Source organism: Centruroides vittatus, unplaced genomic scaffold, assembly GCF_030686945.1.
Source record: "Centruroides vittatus isolate TY-2023 unplaced genomic scaffold, ASM3068694v2 contig_1114, whole genome shotgun sequence".
NCBI classification, from domain to species: Eukaryota; Metazoa; Arthropoda; class Arachnida; order Scorpiones; family Buthidae; genus Centruroides; species Centruroides vittatus.
In genome coordinates this window covers 1322031-1346677 of record NW_027120716.1, presented here as the reverse complement: position 1 = coordinate 1346677, position 24647 = coordinate 1322031, and the positions used below count along the sequence as shown (strand labels likewise).

The window sequence follows — 24647 nt, the reverse complement described above, 5'->3', positions numbered from 1 at the left end:
TAATGTACGTGATTCTTTCAACATTCCTCGAATACTCCAAAGTGATTCATCCCAAGATTATAGAAATTCTCTCAATAACCTAAATAAAAATGATCTCTATTCTCTGTATAATTATTTCATTAAGATTACAAAAATGTTGTAAATCTATGCCAGTATGTCAAAATATATCAACATTCACCATTATTGTATAATTATATTACTGTGTTTGTTAAAATAACTGTTTTTATTTATGTTAATAACGAAATAATATAAAACCAATGTATAACGACTGTTAAATTTTAATAACCTAGTTAATGTTTTAAGAATACGAAAATTTACAAGTCAATTTTGTACAACCCCCTGCAACAGGGATAATCCCCTTTTTGTGAATAAAGATTATTATTATTATCTGTAAAGTAAATTAAAAAAAAAATTAAATTAAAAAATTTTATGTGATGGATATAGTATACAGCCTTTACCATAAAGTGGTAAACAAGTGCGACAGTGCTGCTAACAATTGCTGTGCACCACAAAATACTAATATTTCTAATTAAAAAGTTCATCAAACAAATTTTAAGATAATATATATTATGAAGTGGTATCCAAAATATTCTTGACTGAAGCTGTGATATCTAAACCAGTTCTAGTTCTGCAGTGCCCCACTAGATGATAGTACTAGCACATGCGAATTAACATACCAACTGACTGAGCTAGATGGAAGTAGCTAGTAGTGGTGATCATTTGTTGTCATGCATGTTGTCTGGCAATTTTTAAGATGGATGTGAAAATTTCAGAATTTGACTTTTGAATGTCTTACACATCATTTGTTGCACTTTGAACAGGTACTGATGCATCCAAGAAATTACATATCACATATGTTTGAATGAACATATAATGCTTGCAATTACAGCTATTACCAGTCAAAATCAGTAGTTTGTTTATTTTTGACTAATGTAAATATCTATACATGATATACTGTACATTTGTCTCGAAAGAAATGTGACTTTATTATAAGCTTTGCCATATGATATCATATACTATATCTACATTTTTGTTCTAGCCTACTCACAGCTTACTATGTTTGGGGTTGATATATGATGTAGATAAAGATATAAACAAGAGTTTTGAGCTGCTGTAAACTGTGAGGTTGACTTACAGGCTGGCATATACAGTAAATTTTTCTATTTGTTTGTTTTCAAATATCATTAATTTGAAAATTTTAGTATAAACTGTTTTTATTTTCTTTAATCATTTGGAGTGTAGTCATGAAGATATAATTGAACCAAATACACTAAAGAAATTAATTAATTAAAATCTTCTACAAAGAGATTTTAAGTATCCAATAAATGCTAGAAAAATTTTTAAATCAATATGAGAATTGGTTTTATTATGTTGTTAACATTGATCAATTTTAAAAAATGGATAATTAAATTTTTTTTAATTTGAGATTTATTAGATAGTCAATCAGTTTTTATGATTAGTTTAATAATTAGATGAATCTTATTATTTAATTACCGTATATTCCGGCGTATAAGATGACTTTTTAACCCAGGAAAATCTTCTCAAAAGTCGGGGGTCGTCTTATACACTGGAATATACGGTACTAGTTAAAGATATGTCTATTAATGTTTTCTTAGCAATTCTAAATGTAAAGATCAGTAAATGAACTAAATTATAATTACCAGAGTATTTTCTTGCAGATGGAGTTACCAGAGTTCTTATCCACAAACGACAGATCCAAATGCAGATCCAAATGCTGCCTGGCCAATAGCTCCTGGTTATGAAAATCAAATGAATATGTAAAATTCATCTTTAAAATAAGTAAGTAAAGAAAATATCAATTGATAAGTAGTGTTTTAAAAGATATAGAATTAAGAAGTTTTGATCTAAATTTGTGTTTAAAAATAATTATTTTACACGTAAACAATGAAAATTAAATAATTCTACATATGGAATTTTTGTGTTTTATTTAAAGATATTGCAAAAAAAATTTCAGATTAAAGTACTGTTAAAGTTTATTAATAATTTTAATTTCTTAATCTAATATATAATTTTATTATTGAAAAACACACAGTTTTTATATAAATATCAGTTTTGATTACTTTTTGAGTTTTTATCATAATTTTTTGTTTATAAAAAATTGTTTTTTAGGTTGCAAGTTGGTCATATTTTAAACTTTAAGCCAGAACAATTAAGTGTTGTCTGTCTCATTTTAATAAAGTCCTGATATTAAATATTTAATTTCATATAAATTAAACTTTTCTTAATTTTTTTTAATTTATAAAATCATATTGTAAGATTCTTGATTTCTTTATCATTTTAGTACAGTCTACACAGAGCATTCAGATATAAAAGCTTATTATAAATAATTATGTGAGCTACATTATTATAATAAACAAAACAGATACTTTATAAAAATGCAGTTGCAAATAATCATACATGAGGATCACTAAATCATATAAATTGTGATGTCAACTGTTAATTTCCATCTTATAAACATTTACAGTTAAACCCATATTTATGGTATAAAAAGTGCATATGTATAAGCTATATAAATGTTCCACAGATATTTAAATTTTTACTTATATTAACTATAGAGAAAGATGTAAATGGCAAGTGTTTCTTACAGTTTTCTTCCTCTTAAGGTGAAGTCTCTCCATTATCAATATTAGTTTATTAGGACAACTATCAAACTCTAATAAATTTACTTCAATTGCCATATTTATGGTGTATAAAGTTAATAGCTAAAAGAAGAAAATTAATATTTTCTTGAGTTAAATTTAAGCAGTTCTAATTTAGCTGCATAATTGTAGCTCAAGAAAATATTACTTGCTTAAAATTAATGGTGTTGAGAAAAGTTTTTTAATTTTCAGTATAATAATAATTAATGATCAATAGAAAGTCATTATTATGTAATCTGAATTGATTGGACACTCTAGTATTTAATTGGTCATTTACTAATGGAATATAAATTTCAAAAATCACTTTCTTTGAATTAAAAAAAAATTGATCTGCATAGTTTACAATAGTTTTCCATGAGTTTTTCTCACTATAAAATGAATGTCTCCCATTAGAACTGGGAAAAGAAATGATTGTTTAATGTTTTTTCTATAGTTTTTACAAATAATATAAACTGTGTGAATTTCTGTGTTGCTCGGCTATAAGTAATTTTAAAATTTTGAATTCCATAGTCTGTGATCTTAAAACTTGTTTCTAGTTTAAATATTTTTATATACAAGGTTATTTAATTTTTAAGTTTTTCAAAAACTTTTGCAGGAAAATTTTTTTTCATTAAAAAAAAAAGAAGAAGAATGTTTACAACATGTTATATATTTGTGGTAATCATTTATAGTTTTATATATGTAAATGGGAGGAAAGTCACATTGATCAAATTGGACCTCTTACTGTTTGCCCATATGATGAACATAGAATTGAATTGTATAAATGATAGGGCAGTATGTGCATTTGAAGATGGCAAATGATTAAATTTAACCCATTGCTAATGTCACTGAATCTGATTAAGTCAGCAAACCATGCTTCTCAAGCTTCTGGCATATCAAACACTGAATTCTACTCACTTTGGCAAGTATTCTGGTTTTTGTGGTGTACTCAATACAGTGTAATAAATTTAGCTCTGTATACTCAGAACCAACTAACTAAAATATAACTAAGTATGGTAAAAACATACATAAAAACTTCTGAGTTATTATAGGCAATCTTCTGGGACTATTTGGTGTGGAAAATAAATTTATGCCACTCCCTGCTGACATGTACCCCACATAAAACAAGATCATAGTATTCAATTTAGTTGAGAGAATAGTTTGTTTTCTGTGTTAAAATACTCTTATCAAATGCTGACTTGGGAATATCCAATCAATCTTCCTGTTGATTTACAATCTCAAAAAGAACATTAAAATAATTTTGTCGTGCAGATCTTAATTTACAAGCTTGTTTTACAAAATTCATATTTAATTTAAATATTATATTGATACAACTTCTTGTTTTGACAGTTGTGTTAAGTAAATATAAGAACATAAATGAATACTGTAGATTAAATTTTATAAGGACTAGCAACTAAATTTCTGGCTACATTAGTGAAAAATCATTTATGTATTGCAACTATCTGTTAGCCATTGGCTCAACATTGTTCATTTATACAGGCTGAAATTTAAGGATTCCCTATTACATGAAAATCAACATTGAAATATTTGATATCAATGATAAGTGACATGTACCAAAGAACACACACAAGAAATATTCAAATTTTGGAGGAAAAAGTCAGTCATAGGATAACTTTTTTGCCATTTTTTTAAAAAAATATCATCAAACGTAACCCAGCTAACCATCAAACATAGCTAAATAATGTTTTATCATGCAGTGTTGTCTAAAAGAGTTGCTTTATAGAATTTTGGAAGCATTATCATTGACACATTTCATGCATAGACTGCAAGGGCTAAAATTGAGAAAATGAAGAATATTAAATTGATGGATAACCCCCTAAATACCCAACATCATACTAGGCAACATTTTATTTATTTATTGAGAAAACATTTCAGGAGTATGGATTTACTTATTTTCAGATTTTAAGGCTTATGTATATCATGGATATTTTTACTGACAACTGGGTGGTTTGAAGCCATTGTGTCATGTTGTTGCTCTGAGGACCAGGGACTGAATCCTGACAAGCAAACAACTCCAGGAATTTTTCATGAGTTCCCTGAAGTTGCTTGTCCCTTGTCCTGTTGGGTCCATGTCCATCTCCACTTTGCTGCAAAATTGTGGGCCTGGCTTAACCCACAATTGGTAGAATTTAAAAAGACACTCTTTAAATATACCAGTGTTCATGCATGCATGCACACACTCACACACAACCACACACACACACACACACACACACACACACAATTTATTTTCATTTCTGACTCTGCTTGTGGATACCTAAGGTGGGATTTGTAATGATCACCACGGAACAAATAATAATTTAAAAAACTTGTATATCAGAATGTATAACATCCTAAAATAGACTTTGGTCAAATTTTCAAAGAATGTCAAGATAGGGGGGATAAATGTTTCACTAGAAAATACATAAGTATTGTTATAGTGAATGATTAAGTATAGTAGTACTTCCAAAAGGAAGGAGTTAAGATCTATTGTATTTTGAAATTAGTGGTGAATTTTATTGTAAACAAGTACCTAATTTATTTGAGGTGCAATCATGTTACTTCTGAATATCCTATGTTTGAAGATTGAGTTGAGCATATGAGCACGATTTGGAAATTTTAAATACAGTACATATAAATTGGGCCGACCTTTGTTAGGATGTATTTAAACAAGAATATATAATATATTCGACGTAAATGCGAAATTTCCGATAATAAGCAACTTCTTACTGATATTACGAAAATTCTCAATTTACTCGGAAGTATTTATTTAAATTTTCTTAATCAACAGAATTATAAACAAAAGTAATTCATTGATAAGAGAAATTAAATTTTGAAGTCCATTTTTTAAAATGTTTATTTACAGTTCTAAAATCCTAGACTATTATATTATTTGATTTTTTTCCCAGGAATTAGTTAATTCGCTCTAGGTAAGTATGAAGTGATAGAAGTGGAAATCTAAAAATTGATTTTTTTTATTAGATAGGTTTTGAATACACAAAAGGTAAGATCTTGATATAATTGTATTTTGCAAGCTATAAAATTGGTTGACAATTTCAGGAAGCTGGAAATGATTTCTCCTTATAATAATAATTTGTACAATTAAATTTGTTATAATAAAATTATATTTTATGAAATATATCTACTTATTATAAATTGAATTTTCTGATTATTGATGATTGAGAAGACAAAACCGCTTCAAATCGATTTTGAAACAAATCGCCACCGAATACATTATTTTTGGCGTATTTCCGTAATCGATACTTTACGTGTAACTTTAAGAACGTTTCATTAGTTAATGAGCTGTTTTGTCCTCCATTTATAGATTGGCAGTAATACGAAACGCTGAATCTACGAGTTGGATGAAGCATTATGTAGTCGTTATAATTATTGGGAAGCAAAAGTTTGTCGTGAAAATAATTGCCGAAATCTTTCGAAGAGCCGTTAGAATCCGAACTCGTAATACATGTTTAGAACGAGCGTGTCTAACCGCCTTAGATGAGTAACCGAACTTTTGTCTCCCAATTCAGAAAATGACCTATTTTAGTGATGTAGTTCCACAATTCGTGACTCCATAACGTATCTGTAATTATATCAATCGTTCCTTGATCCGTTCTCGTTCCTATAGCGACGACCGTGCACCGCCTCTTCGTTTCCCACGTCCGAAGGTTTTCCGTCGCGACTGAAGATATTATCCGTACGAACAAACCGAAGAATTTCGTCTCCGAATAAGTAACCCGTCTCCGCAGACTTCTACCGTTTGATGAAAAACAGTTATTTAAAAAAATAACGATAATAATTAAATAATTAACGAAACGTAAATCTGGACTTTTTAACTTTTCGAACCGAAAAATTGCGACTAAATCATCGGTGTTCGTCGTTGTCGTCATTATTCATCTTTTCATATAAACATTGAAGTATTCGTGTAGTCGTCTCTGTAATTTCAGTGAAGTGTGCTGCTAATTCGGGTAACACACCGAACAGTGTAGTCGTACGAGCCGATGTTATGTTTTCAAGTCACTTATTTCTATAAAGAAACCACTTAGGGCGATGAACCGATATTCATGTATATCGTCTAATATCTAGGTAAGTTTGTGTATTTTTTGGATGCAACCGAGTGCGATTGCGTCATAACTCATTTTAAAAATGTGATTGTATGTCGTCAGTTAAAACCCGTTTGCCTTTGTATAATGCTTCTCGTTCGAACGTTATGTTGGGATATGGTAGTATAGGTTGTTTTAATGCGACTATTATCTTTTAACAGATTTCAATAAAATATCATGAAAAAGGAAATGCTCTATTACGTTGTAATTATTTTTCGACCAGAACACTAACATAGAAAAATTTACCGATGGTTTAAAATGAGTTATAGTCTAAAATATTGAAAACACTTCAAAACCAAACTACATTATTCTTAATATTAATAATTAAAATTATAAGATTCGTAATAAGTAAATAGATAGTATATTATATAAATAAAAATATTTTCGATCTTATTCCGTAGAAACACTACCAGTCATTCACTTAAAACAGGATTCCCAAACTTTTTTTGTGAGAATTTCTTTTGGAAATATCTTAGAAAAACTTTTCTACGAACCTCACACTTTGTGTCCTTACCGTACATTGCATTTAATTAATACTTTTCAGATATACAGAACAATGTTTCTTGCCCGTTTTAATAGAGGAAAGGAGATCAGTGACCCCCAATCCTAACTTGTAGTCACCGTTCGGTCAGTACCATGCTGCCCACTTCTTTTCGCTTCCCTAAATTTACTCACCGCCCACTTTGGGAACCTCTGACTTAAAACAACTATCGGTTAGTCGCGCATTTGTAACTTTGTTAGTATTAAGCATAGGAATAAGTGCCCTTTAATCCTGATCATTATGCAGTTTATTACAGAAAATTATAAAATTTGATATTAAATTTTAAAATACAATAAATAAATATTCGTATTTTTATATATTAATCTAACCCAGTGTTCCGTAACCTTTTTCTACTTGCGTCACCCCCATGACTCGACATGTCTCAACACAGCACACCAAAATGTTCCATTCAAAAGCGTATGATATGATACTATTAATAGAATTACGTAATGCCACTAACCTATTATTACTATTAAACAGACATCAACACTCGTGAGTAAATTTATTTTACATTTAATTTCTTAAAATACATAAAAATGCGTGGGTTGTAATAAAGAATAAACAAACATCATCTTATTTCATAAGTGCTGCGGCATTTATGAAATAACACTTGAAATACAAGCATAAGAAACACAGCAACTGTGATAAAAATATTCTATTAATTTCAAGTTTTATTTATATATGTAAAAGTTCACGTCACACCTTTCACTTAGTGATGGCGCACTGGTTGCGGAACACTGGACCGATCTAACCCACCTGTATGGTGTATCATGGGATCATTTTGATTCTAGGCACTTTCAAAGGGCTATAACATGGAAATAGTTATTTTCCAGGTTTATCACTACAGTAGTGAACCGAAAATCGGAATCAATTGGGGACTGGGGTTGTTCCGATTACGGTTTGTCGATTACGGTTTATGTATGAAAAAATATATTAACCTGTCCGATGTTCAAATTTTTCTCCGTCGCGTGTCGCTTCCTGTTGAATTTTCGTCGATTTTAAGCCTAACGAAAATTTTTATAATAATAATCGAGGCTATCGTATCGTTAAAAATTATTTCTGCATTTTGTACAAACAAAATAAATATATTGAAGAATATAAAAACATGAAAATTATACTTTAGAAGTAAATTTAGTATCAAAAACGTTTGATTCAGCACGACACAGTCCGACTGAAAATCGTGCCGATTACCGGCGATTCTGATTACCGGGGTGCCGATTTACGAGTGTCTACTGTATATACTTTTTCTCCACACACACACACATTCGTGGAAAGGGACTTACATTGCTTAACCAGTTTTAAGATATTTTAGTTTTATACCTTTCGAGTCATATAGATGCCATGCTATCTTCTATATAAATTGGATTTTATGATTGGTGGAATAAAACTAGGAGTAGGTATTAATGGTACTTTCACTTTTGGACTAATTTGTTTTTTCATCAGCATAGCTAATTTCTTACTATTGTATAATTCTTTTCACGTCAATGAATTCATATACATTACTATCAAACATTCAGATAATCATCCGTCAGTAAGATATTGAGTGATGCCTATCTGTGCTGTACCTGACACTAGATGCTATTTGATCTTTTTTTTTTCTTTCTTTCTAAATCTCCGAAATAAACAGCGAGCAAATAAATAGCAGTGCAAAGAATGAATAGCTAAGTTTGTGTAATCGCAATAAAATCAACTCTAAGGGTTGTGAAAGTAAATATTATTTTCTCTGAAATATTTCAGTAGATAAAAACGTAAACTTTCGAATCCAAAATTATAATTTTGTATTTAATAATTAACAATAATTCAATTAACAAATAGATTTTATAATTAAGTTATAGCTGCTAAGAAATGAACAAAAGTGAATAGTGTCAACGGTAAATTATATGAAAATATAAATTAATAGCTATTTGCATGGGGTCAAGATACTAAAAGTGCTTTTTTGGTATTTGATATGGGTTAAAAAAGGACTCGGACAGCGAGGCAAAATAAATTCACATTTTTCAATCTAGTAAATGTAAGCATATTCTGGGGTAAAATTTCCCGGACCCGGGATTCACAGGAACCCGGACTATATTCCACAATTTCAAGTTTCAATTTATTCTATTGGGGCATAGAATGCAATTTTAAATATAAAATCATTTTACCACTTAGACAACAAGTACTATCGAATTAAAGAAACTGTTATAATAAATTGTGCATGTTCTCTGAGCAACAAGTTGTTACATTTGCTTATATAATGTTGCCACCTAGCCAGCAAATAGAATAATCATCATAAAAAAAAAATTAGCACCTTTTGTCAATTTAAATCTAGATAGATATGATTTAAGTATTAACTGCGACCAGTTGAAAAGTACAGTATGGACAATGACAGAACCTTTAAAGTAATGCCGGTCTGTACTAAATACGGACGTTAGCAATAATTTCAAGTGAAAACTCGTCGCTGCCGCGATTGCGATTGATCTGAGACCACCTATCACAACCAAGCATTTTACGTATTCTGCTCGACTCGTAAGAGGCATACTCTTCGTTTCGATCTGTATCACGTGACAGACTAATGGTCTGCAAGATCTTTGTCACGTGATACAGATAGCTTTTGTCGTTTTAGTTGGCGGAAAGTATACAAATAGGATCGAATCGTATTTACTCTGTGAATAAAACTGTTCACATCAGGGCAAAATGGGAGAGTTTACGCCATTCATTCTTACCATACAATCTCACAAAATAGTCTCTTGATACCTGTTTTTTCATCCGTTTATCGGATATTTTAATAATGTCTTCACTTACCATTTATTAAGTTTAAATACTTTTTATTCTCGACATTTAAACACATTTCTTTGCTGTCAACTATCAGATGATTTTAACCTTAGAGGTAGCTATCTTTAATCTTTTTTTATCCGATTCAGACGATTCTACTAGAATTTCTCAAACGGGATCACTGTTTTTTTTAACCCGGGAAATCCCACAAATTTAAAAGTTCACTTTTTTCGTATTTTATGTTAAGGCTGTGGAAATTTTGCCAATAGACAGTATGATTAACTCATAAACTGTCAGAATACATTTGTATTTATTAATTTTAAACCTACTTATTAGTTTTTTTTTAATTTTTGTTTGTTATGGCACGTCACAAATAGTCAATAATCAATATGTAGCTTATTTCTGGCAGGACTCTGAAAATTCTTTACTTGTCAGAACCTGTAATATCTGGAATAATTGCACTTATGCAGTCTTAATTTTTAACCATGCCCAGTAGCTTCAAAAACTGCGTAGCTGTAATGCCAGGTTATACAAATTGGGTAAGGATACAAACGAGAATGAAATCTGCAAGTATGAAGTTTTTCTTCATAAACCTAATTATTAAAGCCAAACGAATTGCCGAATTATCGGGCTATAAGCTTGATATCGCTATTAAAGCAGCCGAGGCAGACAAATCAAGAATACTAGAGAGCAAAAGAAGTAATACAATCTCGAAAACGAACTAGAAAACTTTCAGGTTACAGGTGAAAAAACACATAACATCTGTTTTCTCTTAAATGCACTAAACACGATTTCGCTCATATAAATTGAATCGGAAAGAACATTCTTGGTAGTGGGACTTTTCATTACTAAAATAAGAATCAGATTGAGTGATCGGAGTATTGACCTTTGCTTTTTAAAATATTAATTAATACAGATTATTGTTGTAAATTTTTATAATATATTTTATTTAAATTACGAAAAATTACCTTTTAAATTCATTTTTTAAAATTTTCAACTCAATTCAAAGCATTTCTATTGTTTTTTGATAAAAATAAAAGACAGTCGTTCTAAAATTCTTAGGCGATCACCATTTTATTTTAATTTTTAATGTTCTAGAACAAACTATAGACGGCCAGACCTTTCTTTGTAGACTATTTAGTTGTCCAATTAAAACCTACTAAGTACGACTAAGTAGCCTACAAACAAAGGTCTGGTCGTCTATAGTTTGTTCTAGAACATGAGAAAATAAAATGGTAATCGCCTAAGAATTTTAGAACGACTGTCTTTTATTTTTATCACCCGACGGAGTCTCAAAAATTTCTGTTATTGTTGTTTGCAGTTTCCAGCAAACTAATAATTTTTTTTTTCTATTTGTGAAAATTTCTACGTAATTCAGAGGTAATTTTTAATATATATCTTGCACAGCATTATTATGATTTTGGAGGTTGCAAACGTATTAAATTACTTGATATAATTATTTTTTATTTTTTAATTTGATTTCAAGATATACAAAAAATCTTAAAAATAATTAATTCTATCCCGGGACAAGCACAAAAGACCGGGAAATGAGAAACCCTAGATTCTACCCATCACTCAGGTTAGTTTGATCGCGATCCAGTCGATCCTAGATGGCGTTTGTAAACGCGGATAGATTGATCAGATCACTAAATACTTCATTTGTATTCAGGATTTGAACGATCAGAGTAATCTTGGATCAGTTTGATTCCAAATGAACCCCTGGGTGCAAGTGATAAGTTCTAGACACAACCGTCTGTGTTTCTGGATTTAGAAAAGAGTATTTGCAGGCATTGGTGAATTTTGATGTAAAACTACGTCTTTCCTCGCACTGGGAATAAAACGAAAACATCACACTTTGAACACGAACATCTTCGAAATTATTAATCGTAGGGTAATAAGCTATTATTAGATAGATATATAAAGTTACATTTATAACAATCTAAGTTTCAATCCTCCATCCGTTAATCCTATATAGTCGCATTAGAAAGTTAAGCTAAAATTCTCCCGATTTTGTTTCATTTCTCGCCGTTTCAGGATTTATAATCAGGGCTGAGAGTCGTGTAAAAATCTACCGACTCCGATCAGAGGTGGACTTGTTAACAAAATATGCCCGGGAATTCTGGTGTCATCACGTGAGGTCAGAATAAAAGCTTCAATAAATACAGTTCTAATAAAGATAGAATGTAAAAACGTTTTTATTCCCAAGCTAAAAGACTTCTCTAAGTAATAACATATTCAATACATAAATATGTATTCGATAATTTGATTTCCTGGCTGTTATATATAACAGGGAAAGTATAGCGATCGGTCAAGAAATGATCCCCCAAATTTTTACATTTAAGGACTCAAGAGACCTTGAAATGTCGTGATATGCAAAAGATTTGGGGTAAAAATTGCTTCGTGGAATCTCATGAGGGAACATCTTATGCAGGAATTTTTAACAAGCGTTTTATGGGCAGGATAATGGATTAAAATGATGTCTAGGATTCACAGGAACCCGGACTTCATTTCAGAACTTTTTTCAATCATTTCATATAAATTTTTTCTCTGGGCCGGCAACATCTTTCCACGCCACTGCTTATGGGCAAAATGATGATACTGCAGAATATGATTGACTTTGAGAAAAAACCTCAGGCGAGAACATCTTAACCGGGTTTTACTGTACTATTATAAAATGACAAAAAGCTTATTTTTGAGGGTAGAGACGAGCTTTATAAAAAAACAATTATGAACGCTAAAAATGAGTAAAGTATTAAGTCCGACCACACTGGAGATATGACCCCTTCTGTGTCTCAATCCTGTCGACCTTTAATTAAGAAGAAAATAGCATTAATGCCCCTTTATACACAAGCTACCGTGCCAAATTTCATTTCTTAAACTTAACACATTCTAAGATATTGTTTAAGATCTCGGAACAGAGAATAATGAAAATTTAAAAAAAATAGACGACAACACGCGCGCACGAATTTTCCCCTCTGACAATTTTTGGGGATCAGGAGGTCTTCAAACGAATAGATTTGCAAAAAAAAAAAAACTGGAGAATCAAATTTGACACGATTCTAATACTTTTGCGTTTTAAATATAATTTTTACATACATAAGTTGGGAAAGAAAAAAAAAGTCGGAGTCGGCGGATTTTTGATGACTGACTCCATAGTCCTGTTTATAACTGAATAAATGATGATGATGTCAGTCTCGCGTTTTGTAGCTGACGATCAGAGCAAACGGATATACATGTCATAAACCGAAATCAATGAGTCCGGAAAAAAATATTGGCAAATTTAAAAATGCCCCGAAAATCCAGAGAAATTTATCGCAAAACCGACAAAAGTTGAAACAGCCAGAGGAGAATGAGAATCCAAACAGGTTCGCGTGGCTAGGAACGATAAAACTTTCCTAAAGCTACAAGCTTCCACTTGTGTGTTACCATCTCTGTTTCTTCAAAATAAACCAGATATGGGGTCAAAAAAGACTATTTTAAAAAACAATGAAAAAATAATCCTCAGGTAAGTTAAAATATTACCTACAATACATCAAAAATAATAGTGTAATTACAAAATTACTTTATTGAATTCAATATTATTTACAGAAAAACAAGAAATGTATCAGTCATAACATATGACGATTTCGATTTATCATGCCTTTTTCGATCGTCCTTTTGGTTTATCACCTGGTCATTCTTTTTTTTTTATTTAGCTTTTTTACATTTACTTTAATTAAAGCATATTCGTTTAATTTCTTTAAATATTGTTATTCAAACTCAAACTTTAAAGCTAAATATGCTTACTATATGGCACGCGGGCTCAAAATGGTTCGCTACCCTGGCTTGGATTGTACCGATGCATAGATTTTGACAAAGGGAAGTAATGAAACAGCACAAGGCCCTCCACCATTAAGCAAACAAAACTATACAAAAAGCGTTTAACATACATTTATAGCATATTTTGACAGGCATTTAGCGAAAAATATTCTTTATTGGTACTTTTGGAAGCTAATAAAAAGAACAATGATAGTTTCCGTTGAGAGTTTGTTACGAATGCTCGTTTTAATTAGGTTAATTTTGGAAAAAGAAACTCCTTCGCATGAAGCATTTGAGTGTGCTAATACCAATAAATCTAAAACTTCCCTAAGTCTTTAATTTTAACTTACCAATATGACGGAGAATTTTTCAAAGTTTGTACCAGTATTTCTCAACCGCTTTTCATTTTTTATATAACTGGTAATTCACCTTGATTCTACATACATACGCCATTTGACATCTATAGATTATGGTAATTCATAGTTCTTTTAGTCCAAAATTCTAGGCAGTTTACTCAGTAAAAGATGAACAGAATTTGGCTTCTTTTTCGAAAATGCCAAATTAGATATAAGCACGGAAAAGGGTGTAATTTAGAAAAATACAAATTAAAAACAATTTAAAATAGGAGAACTTCGTCCCAACTGAAGCGAAGCGATAGCTTTGCAAACTCACGTTAGATCATTGCTGGGCGCGAAATTAAAGCGACTCGTCGCTGCATATGCAAAGTAGTCTATTCTTACCTTTGTTCTAAAACTTCCTTAAAATGGGAATCCGAAACTCAATGTACTGTCGTTATAAACAACCTACAGCGTGCTCAGCAGAAAATAATACAAAAAACCAGCACCTGATCACTCGCTGAGAGATATTTATTCTTAACACAAACGTTTTCAATCCAATCAATGGATCATCCTCAGGTAAATTAGAACATTACAAAAAATAGAACAACAAGTTCAAAATACAAAAAATATAACGGCTAACCAATATGTAACTAACAGTACAATAACGTTTCTAAATATTGTACTGTTAGTTACATATTGGTTAGCCGTTATATTTTTTGTATTTTGAACTTGTTGTTCTATTTTTTGTAATGTTCTAATTTACCTGAGGATGATCCATTGATTGGATTGAAAACGTATTTGTGTTAAGAATAAATATCTCTCAGCGAGTGATCAGGTGCTGGTTTTTTGTACTGTCGTTATTGCTCTTTGAAAAAATTTTTTGCAAAGTAAAATTTTCCTTAAATATGTTGGTTTCATTTTTCTAGAAAAATTAGATATATAGATCGGTATTTTAAAAAATTTGGCAAGAGCTTTGTGCATAGAGGGGTTTCAAGACATCACGAGTGACGTCATGAGCAAGCCCAATTGTCTGGCGCCATCTTTACGTTTTATTTGTGTTTACGCGCGTTTTAGCTGGAATTCTTGTGTAGTTTGTTCGTCGCGAATATCACTATGGTGAATTGTTGTGTAATTGGGTGTGATGGTAATTAACTCAAAAACGAAGGAACGTCATTTTTTTAAAATTCTCGGCATTATTTCTCATCGAGGACACCAAACTGACGAAGGCAATTTGCATGGCTCTCGAAAATTAACCGGAAAAATTTCAATACGGATAAAGTGAATATCAATACAAGAGCTTGTCAGAAACATTTCATTTCAGGTAAGCAATAACATTTGATTATTGTTATCAATGAATGATTATGATACTCAAGCACAAGTTTATCTAAAGTGTGTACTGTACTGTACAGTACAAACCGGTTGCATAAATCCCTTTGTTAACCATAGTGTATTCGAAAACATGACTGCATAGTTAAAATTACCTTGTTCTAATTTTTTAAATAATAATGTAAAATTTGTTCTACGCATTCCAATTTGGAATTTTCGTTAATTTAAACACTTGATGCAGACCTTGGTCGAGGTCGAAAACGTTAAAGGTTCATCAAAAATTATTTATTAAAAAATTTTGTTACTGGACTTTGAAAGGTTGTTTATGCTGTGTTTGATTGCATAGCTCGTATTTCAAAAATGACTCTGTTCTGTTAGTTCGAATGTTATAAAATTAATTCATTTTTCAAATTTGAATTTGACAAATGTTAATTCGGGCATTATAGCTTATGCAGATGATCTTCAGATTTTAAATTCTAATCCTATTGCCCTTTATAGGAATTTGAAAGCATGGAATCTTTTTAAGATTAAAAACTTTCATAGTTTCAATTTTGATTGAACTGTGATTGTTTTTTTTTCTTCACTCACGAAATCCGAAGTTCTCCGAGTTGTTTTAATCTAGGTTAATTACATTGCGTATGTCCACCCCATTAATCACTTTGATGTCCTCTTTTAAAAACAATCTTTTCCGTGAGTCTTATTTTGAAAAAAATTAATCGTTTGCAGGCGCATTTTATGGCCCTGCTGCCGCATTATGTATCTACTGCATATATTATTTTTAGCTAACTTCAAATCTGTTATCGACCATTGCTTGCCTATAAGGTCCCTTTAATGATTCAGAAAGTAACATTCGAATTAAATGGGAGTTTATTTAAGATTTAATAAATTTTTTTATCTGACAGAGCCCAAAATCTGGAAACGTTGCAGTATCAGATCAGTCTTACGTCGTCGTATGTCGTTCTTTAACAAAAATTAATTAATTAGGCTAATTAATTAAACATTTAATGGCTTTTTACAGCCGGATTTTGTTGCATTAATAGTTCCTAATAGAGGATCCCCAGTAGCCGAGTGGATAAAACAATTGAACACTGATAGTTGATTGGACTTTCGATGATGGTTTGGAGTCTCACCAACGGATGTTCGCGTGGAGTTTTCCGTATTTTTTGTACGTGTCTAATACCTAAACAGGAGGCAGTTTCTTCCGAGAAGCATCGTTCTTGTATGTTGTGTTGCCTTAGCCCACAATCAAAACCAAATCAATATCCTAATAGAAGAAAATACGGTAATAGAACCAGTAATCGACCGTTTAAAGCCGTTTTGAACTTTGATGTTTTTTATTACGATATGTAACAACGCAATAAGTAAAATTTAAATATGAAAATGAAGGTTGTTCTATACTTGGCATGGAAAAGAAAACATTTTTTATTTGACCTCTGTTTACACTATGAAAAAAATGAATCACACGGGCTATTCATCCAGTAGCCTACCAGGATATTCCCAAGCCCGATCACTGACGATCTAGTTATCGACCACATATGTCAACTGCAGTGTTTATCTATATAAATTCAGTTGGGTTTGGCTTGGTTTTATTTGTATACGGCAACGCGATACGTGGGCGATCTGCCGAGGTGAATGCTTCCCAGGATGTCTTTTTATGGGAAACTGGCCTGTATTTAGGTGTTACTATAGTCTGTATATGGAAAGAATCAACTTGGGCATTAACCAATGAGAATCTGCCATCGATTGCTTAGTTGTAGCAAGTTACTTCCACTTTCTTTCTCATTTGTTAAACACGCTATCGCCATTATGAACAGTGTTGTGGAAGCTTCACGTTCTGGTATATTCTAATACCAGAACGTGAATACGAGGAAATTCGTTAATTGTTATAAAATGGAAAAGCTGAATTTTCAGGACATAAATTAATTTTATTAAAAATTGTAAATGGTAATAACGAGTAAGATGTTCATTAAGTCCGACCCTACTCGAGATATGACACGTCACCACCTCTATAAACACGCTAACATCCATAATCAGAAAACCTCCCAAAATTTTTCATTTATCGAGGTTAAAGAGCCCCTAGTTCAAAAATGTGAAAATGTTGAAGATCATTTTTGATGGATCGCCATACTTTCCCTCCATTATATGAAACAACCGGGAACGTAAAAATGACACTGGCATGCAATAGAAATGAAATTCTGCACGTGAAATGAAAAAATAAATCCATTTCAATATCTACAACACTAAAATTCATCATTAAAAAACAGTTTTATCACAAATGTGTCATATTACCGTGTTGTAAAGCCATCTCTGACATTAATCAGTTTACACCAATTGCCAGACTGCCATTTTCCGATTTATAACATTTGTGATGAAGCTGCTGTTTTGATGATGTATTTTTTTGCTGTAATGACGTCATGATTTTAAAATTTTTTTACACTACTATTTTCCGTGCAGAATTCGATTAGCCTATAAGCAACTATTATACATTCCACGGTACACGAGTCTACCGTCTACACAACGTAAAAAATTTTTATCGAAATAAAATATCGAACAAAAAGTTTTCGATAAGATAGCAAACGTTTTCTAAACTTTAATTTATAATTGTGTCTAGTCATGTAAAAATGCTCAACTTCGATAAATATGGAATCTTTAAACAGGCTAATATAAAATTTAATAAGTTTTATTAAATGTAAAAATTTATGTACAGTTCAATCATGAAAATTCCATGTACATTTTTAATTGTTGAAGTAATTACAATTCTGCTTTGCACATACGTCGACTACAATGTGTGTTTTGTTTAAAGTTCAACGTGGAAACGTTCAACATTTAGTTGCATTCTAGTGAGCAATATCTGTTAATTTGTAGTGAAATCTTTTACTAGTAGAACATCGGTTGAAATAAAGTCTGTATAGGCCTATTATAAGTTGTCTTGACCAGTGCTCAGTTACCCGAAACCTATGTTTCGCCGGAATGACGAGACGGGCACCTGAATATATTTGATCCCACTCCTATCGGCAAACCCCACAATAACACTGTTTAATGTTTCGTTGTCACTTTGCTACGGTAGACATCACTGTCGTCAGGGCCGGATTTACCAATCCAGGGGCCCTGGGCACAAATTCGGTGGGGGTCCCTCCTTTAAGAGTAGGCAAATTTGATGATTTAGAAAATTTATACAAAATACTGTGCTTTCAATTAGATTTGAACTAGGAAGTTGTAAATTTCATTTAAAAATAAGGTTATTGTAAACATACATATATTTTATTGTGTAAAACTAAGGTATTTTTCAGTTAAATTAAAATATGTGAAATTTTTTCCCGAAATTTTCCGATGTTTCATAGGTTTTTTCCCGGGTTTGGTTTTATGTCTGTTGCCCTCATGATTAGGCCACATTAGGCTGTCGTAGTAATAGAAAAAAAAATTATGTTTAAACATAATTTTTTTTTCAGTTTTGTGGGGGCCCTGGGCACAGGCCCCAAATGCCCTTATGTAAATCCGGCCCTGACTGTCGTTGTTTTATGCAGTTTAACCGTAATGGAAGAACGAATCTCGAATGGTGTCGAAGTATCCGTTCATAAATTGGAATGAAAAGTCGAGTCCAGTTGATTAAGTCGTAGCCGGGTGAAAGGTCACATTTGCTGGAAAGAATGGCAAAAACCGTGCAAGAACGCCCGTCAAAAAAAGGGTTTATGTTTTCCAGCAGCAAAAAAACCTTTTCCACCAAGGCCTTTTACGCTAGCGGCCGGATGGCCGAGCGGTCAAGGTGGCAGCTTACCGCTCTGGGGGACCCGGGATCGAATCCGAACGGGTCGAATAATCCCCAGGAATTTTTCGGGGGGTGGTCCGTTCGGATATGTCGGGCCCCGTCCCTTACCACCCGGTCGCCCCATTGTGGGCCTGGCCGAACCCATAATGGGCCTACTAAAAAAGGCCCTCTTAGTGCCCACAGGGCGGAAAGAGTTAAAAAAAAAACAAAGGCCTTTTACGCTCGACGGATTTTTCCACCATTTCTTCGGACTCCTCTCTGTCGAGTCCCGCTTCCGTGATCGTGACAAAGCGCTGTCGTCCGGAGTTATGACGATCACCCGTTTGACGTCGGGTGTACACGACTCCACCGAATCTTTCGGAAGCACCCGTATTACACGAGGCGCCAACCTTGGACTCAGCATGGTCTGAGGTGTGCCACTTCTTCAATTCCTTAAAATTATCCATTCTGCAAAGAAAAATGAGCGACTGTTATGAAAACCGAACTTGCATTAATTAAGAAATATTCCTTTTCTAATCTGAATTGTAAATTTCTAATTCAAAAATTATTCATTTCTGACTTTGAAAGAATTAAAACAATGTTATAATTAAGGTCCGGATTTCTGAGTGCATTTTTAGAATGGATTGAGTGCTCGTTTGGGTGCTTTTAAATGCTGTATTATTAAGACAAAAACCAACAATAAGTACTATATTTACAACCTACATAATTGTTTATTGCAATTCAGACATAAAGATGAGCATAGTAATTGTAAGAACATTGAAATGGTTATTACAACAATAACTATTTCAATGTTCTTAAAAGTGAAGTTTTCTCGTTTGGAGGATAGTCTTTAAATAAGACCGAGACTAAGGAGCATGTTTCACTTTTACTCGGAATTCTAGTTCAGTGCAATCCAAAATACTTTTCAAATCGGGATTTTTGATAAACTAGATCTGATTTGTCCAGGGCAAAACCGTCCAGTACATCAAGCGCCTGACTTACAACATTCCACTGATCCCGCATTTCAGTCCCACGTCTTGGATTTTATCCTAGCTCGTTGATTTTATCCACTAATAACTTGTACGAATGCATGGAGTAGAGCTCTGTGGTCACTGCTGGATCAGCGACCAGTTTTTTGACACTGTCGACGGCCGCAGAATCGCCAGGAGGAAGTTCGTTGATAACGCATTAATTTTCTCGAAGTTCTCGCAATAGAATACCACACTGTTTATTCAAGACCTTCAACGAATGGCCACTGGACTGGGTGGTAATGGCAGTCCAGTTACGTCTTGGTACAGTACAAGCGCTCCTGACTAGAACGATTTTCATTTTCGAAATGAAGTCGTTGGTCTTGCTATATTCTACACGCTTACGTTCACATACTCGGTGTAGGGCATGGGCAAGACAAGTCACATGTTTTAGGTTGTTGTAGATACACTTCAAATTTGAGAATGCTGACAACGTGTAAGATGCTTGATCTGTAACAAGCCAAACCTTTTCGTACTGGGCACCATTTGGCCACAACTTGAAGCAAACATCATTGAAAGCGTGGGACACTGTAGTTGAGTTCGTATTTTCAAGTTGGTACATTTTAAACATTGGTTGTACATAGAATCCAGTCAGTGGTGCAACAAAGACATTCAGCACGTAACGTTTTGTGGAATCCTTGTTTCGTCCAGCATAAACACTATAGGATTGTCTCCGATAACGTCCAGGTCTTTAGATATTATTTGATCATAAACTGGTTTCACGTAGTTTTTTCTGAGTGCCCTCGTCGGGGACAAGCTTTCCCGTATATTTCTGGAGAAATGACTTAAAGGCTGGATTGTTTACCTTATATAAGGGTATATTTGCCTGCAGAAGAGCGGCCATTAAATCTGCATAAAACGTATTATTAGCTTTCTGAGATTCTTCTCCTCTTTGAAATGAGGCCTTATAAATATCTGCTCGGAATTTCCCCTTTTTTGATTGCCTTCTCTATACTTTTCCAAACTCATGTGTCGCCTGATTTTGGGCGTTTCTTGGTGTTTCACATCAACCGAAATCGCATAATCGCAAATGGAACAGCGAAGAACTCTTCCGTCTGTGCATACGCCTTCATATTTAAACTTATTTGCTAAAATGTTCAGTTTAGATGCGGCAATTTTGCCATTTTCTAATGTCGCCGACACCGAACAAAGAAAAATGGAACTGTTGCGCTCACAAGTTGCAGATTTTCAGTGAATCTGTTTACATTCATAGAACAACCCTAATACTACGTTCGCACACGATTCATTTCGATCTCGATTTACCTACAAGCTGGATTGTGACTGTCTGATGTGTTAGCTTAGTTCACACTGAGCGCGATTCGCTGGCGAAAGCGAAAAATAGAGCGAATAAAGCTTAATTCACACTGAGCGAATAGCGAAAGCGAATGCAAAAAGCGAAAAGCGAAATTGACCTATACAACCAAAAGCGAAAAGCGATTGCGAATTTTAAGGAGCCAATCATTTGCAAGCGAGAGAAAACGTCATTTCGAAAAACAAAATGGCCGCTTCCGACATTTCGTCGTTAACCACGTTTGTTTATTTATTGAGAAAGAATGATACGTCAAAAAGAAAACGATGCTGGGTGAGAGGAATATTAAACATCCGTAATTACAACATTTACTCTATTGCGTAGGAAGTTTCTGTAGCCATCTTGAAAACAACAAGAACCACGTGACAACTAGCGGGAATACGATTGGTGGCGAAAAAGCTCGACGGTTCCGAACTCCGAACATTGTTATATAAGAATACAAAATTTAGTGTGACGTTAAAATATTCGGGGTGATAGATGAAAGGTGGCAGAGATTGTCATTGATAAAACGGAGCAGATGACGATGGGATGGAGCTAGAGACGGCGGCACGCCATCTGGTGCACGAAAACAGAAGCTGATCATTCATCATAAACGACAAGAGTGAAGAGCCAGAGAGCGTAAAAGGGGCTAAAAGTTAGATTCTAATTAACCGACAAATAATTAAGCACATTAAATATTTGTTTAATGAAATTTTTAAATGTTCGTTAAAGCAAATTAATAAACATATAATTGGTTATCCGAAAGGGAAACCCTCGTTGATTTTAATTAAAATCTCCGTTACGCCACTTGCAACCGGAAATTGTCATTTAATTAAATATAATTAAGAAAAAAATTAATCTTATAAACGGTTAAATTGATGATTTTTAATTTGATATTATTTACAAAAATTACTTAATTACCTTGAAACATTTTTTTCTTCCGTAATTAACTCGTCTTAAGCTATTTTTCACGTCGGTCGCGAGGAAGATTTTACAGGAAAATACTCGTCTGTGGTCAAAGCATAGAAATGCACGCACCGGGATAATTTCTTTTATTTTAATTTTAAACGTGTAATCGTGTAAATCGCAACAGCTTAGAAAGTTTTTGTTTGATATCGTGGTTAGAGAGACAGTAAAAATTAAAGGTGAGTACATACATTAATTTGATTATATTTTGCTTTTGCGCGGTTAAATAAAATTTAAATAATATTTTGTTAAATTAAATTTATATTGTGTAACAAATTTATAACTTAAATAATAATACCAACATAATAACAATAGTAAAACATTTTTCTTTTTTTTATTAGTAAAATATAGTTTAATTAAAGATTAGCATAATCTTAATATTTTTTTGTTTTGATTAAAAATGTTGAAATTTTCAGACAAAATAAAAAATTTAAAACTTAAATTTACTTTATCTTTTTTATTTGTAAATTTTTAACAACTTTGGGGGAAGGGGCGGCAAAATTATTCTCGCACCCGGGCGGCAGATACTCTAGGAACGGCCCTGATTATAACGATAAATTCCGATTGTTTTGAAGGCGAAGCTCGTGTTTTTAGCTATAAAAGGTAAGAAGAAATTCGACTTAATTACTTCCATAGAACGTGCATTGATTTACAATAAATTTGGGATAATAATAGGTTAAGTTGAGCCAAAATAATACGAATTTGCTCAATTTTCCGTCTAAAGATTACAGTTTATAAGCCGGATTTATGATAAATTCGATATAAACGGGTTAAACTAACGTAGTTTTGAGGGTATTTCGATCTAATAGTTGGAGAAATTTCATGGAAATTAATATCTGGACTTTGTAGAGTTAGTGTCGTGGGAGGATTTGATAGAAACGAGAAATTGCCAAAGCAAGCAAAGAGCTAATCAATGAAGGCGTGGTTGTGTCAGCTTTGATGTATAGCAGTGTTTCCCAACCTTTTTTGTGCTATGCCCCACCTAAGCCTTTCTAAAATTCTTATGCCCCCCCAACATATATGTTGAACTCTTTTGGAAGGTCTCTCGTTGTCGTGTTCGTTGAAGTTTTTTCTTGCACTTAATTGCCGCACTGTTTTATCGTAACCACGATAAAACCCATCCTTTCATCAGTCTTTTGCACTTTCCAGTCATTGCCAAACGCGACCTGGAACACCACAACTCACGTCTGGGCAAAGAATGTTCTTTCTCCTCTTTCACCGGCCTCAGGGCCTCGTTCATCTCTTTGTTCTCAGTGGTTCCCAGAATTGTTAATCCCACCCCAAGGGAAAAGGGTTATAAAGGAAAGTTCTAGAAGGAAAGGGAAACAAAGAAAATTAAAACTAACTTAAATCAATATTTACAATAAATATAGCATACAGCGGCTATACGGTTAACTTAAACTCTGGACGAGTTTCGAATTGCCCCCCTTAAGAATCAAATTGCCCACGTTGGGAAACACTGATGTATAGTGTGCTATGGGTTTATTAGGGTAGGCGTCAAGGTGAGACGAGATGTCTTTGAGATAGATGTAAGCTAATATATTGTGCATTAAAATCTTGCCTTAATACAATGCTTTGGTGCTTACTTAAATCCACACATTTCAATAAAGAAAAAAATAATGGCGACTATGAATATTTTATCATTACCAGGATCAAAAGAGAGTTAAAGAATAAAGTTTTTAATATTTTCACCAATACGGAATGAATATAAATTATTGAATTGTTTTCTGCTATATTCGTTTCTAAGGAAACTCGTTAATTAATTTTTAATACTGTAGGGTTGCAATTAATTAACTAAATTAACTAAAAAAAAAACAATTGCGTTTAAACTGTTTTCACCGATTTTGTAAAAGAAAAGCGCATGTTTCTAAACTCAGTTTTCGATTTACATTCACTGTTAACTGACCTTTAGGCTACCCTATATAAGTTAGCGTAATTGTTCAAATTATTATAAAACTTGTTCAAAAATATTTTTTCTTGGACTTTTAAACACTATATTTACGTATTTTTAAAAACTCTTTTCGCCCTATGGGCAATAAAACGCCCTACTGTGGGCTTGACCGAACCGGCAATGGGTTCGAAAAAAATTCCTTACCCATTCAGTCAGGCTTGTTCAGTCAGTCC

At 32.8% G+C, this 24647-nt stretch overlaps 1 protein-coding gene across 1 annotated transcript in view; it reads left to right on the top strand.

Moving 5' to 3' along the window:
* The window catches only part of LOC136977700 (RNA-binding protein lark-like), a 47162-nt gene extending 40230 nt beyond the window's left edge, over nucleotides 1–6932 (top strand). Inside the window, exons 9-10 of the mRNA XM_067273245.1 lie at nucleotides 1680–1800; nucleotides 6268–6932. Of these exons, the coding sequence (XP_067129346.1) occupies nucleotides 1680–1782 (103 nt within the window). The 3' untranslated portion in view covers nucleotides 1783–1800; nucleotides 6268–6932. The remainder of the gene's footprint in view (nucleotides 1–1679; nucleotides 1801–6267) is intronic.
* The last annotated feature ends 17715 nt before the right edge of the window (nucleotides 6933–24647 follow it).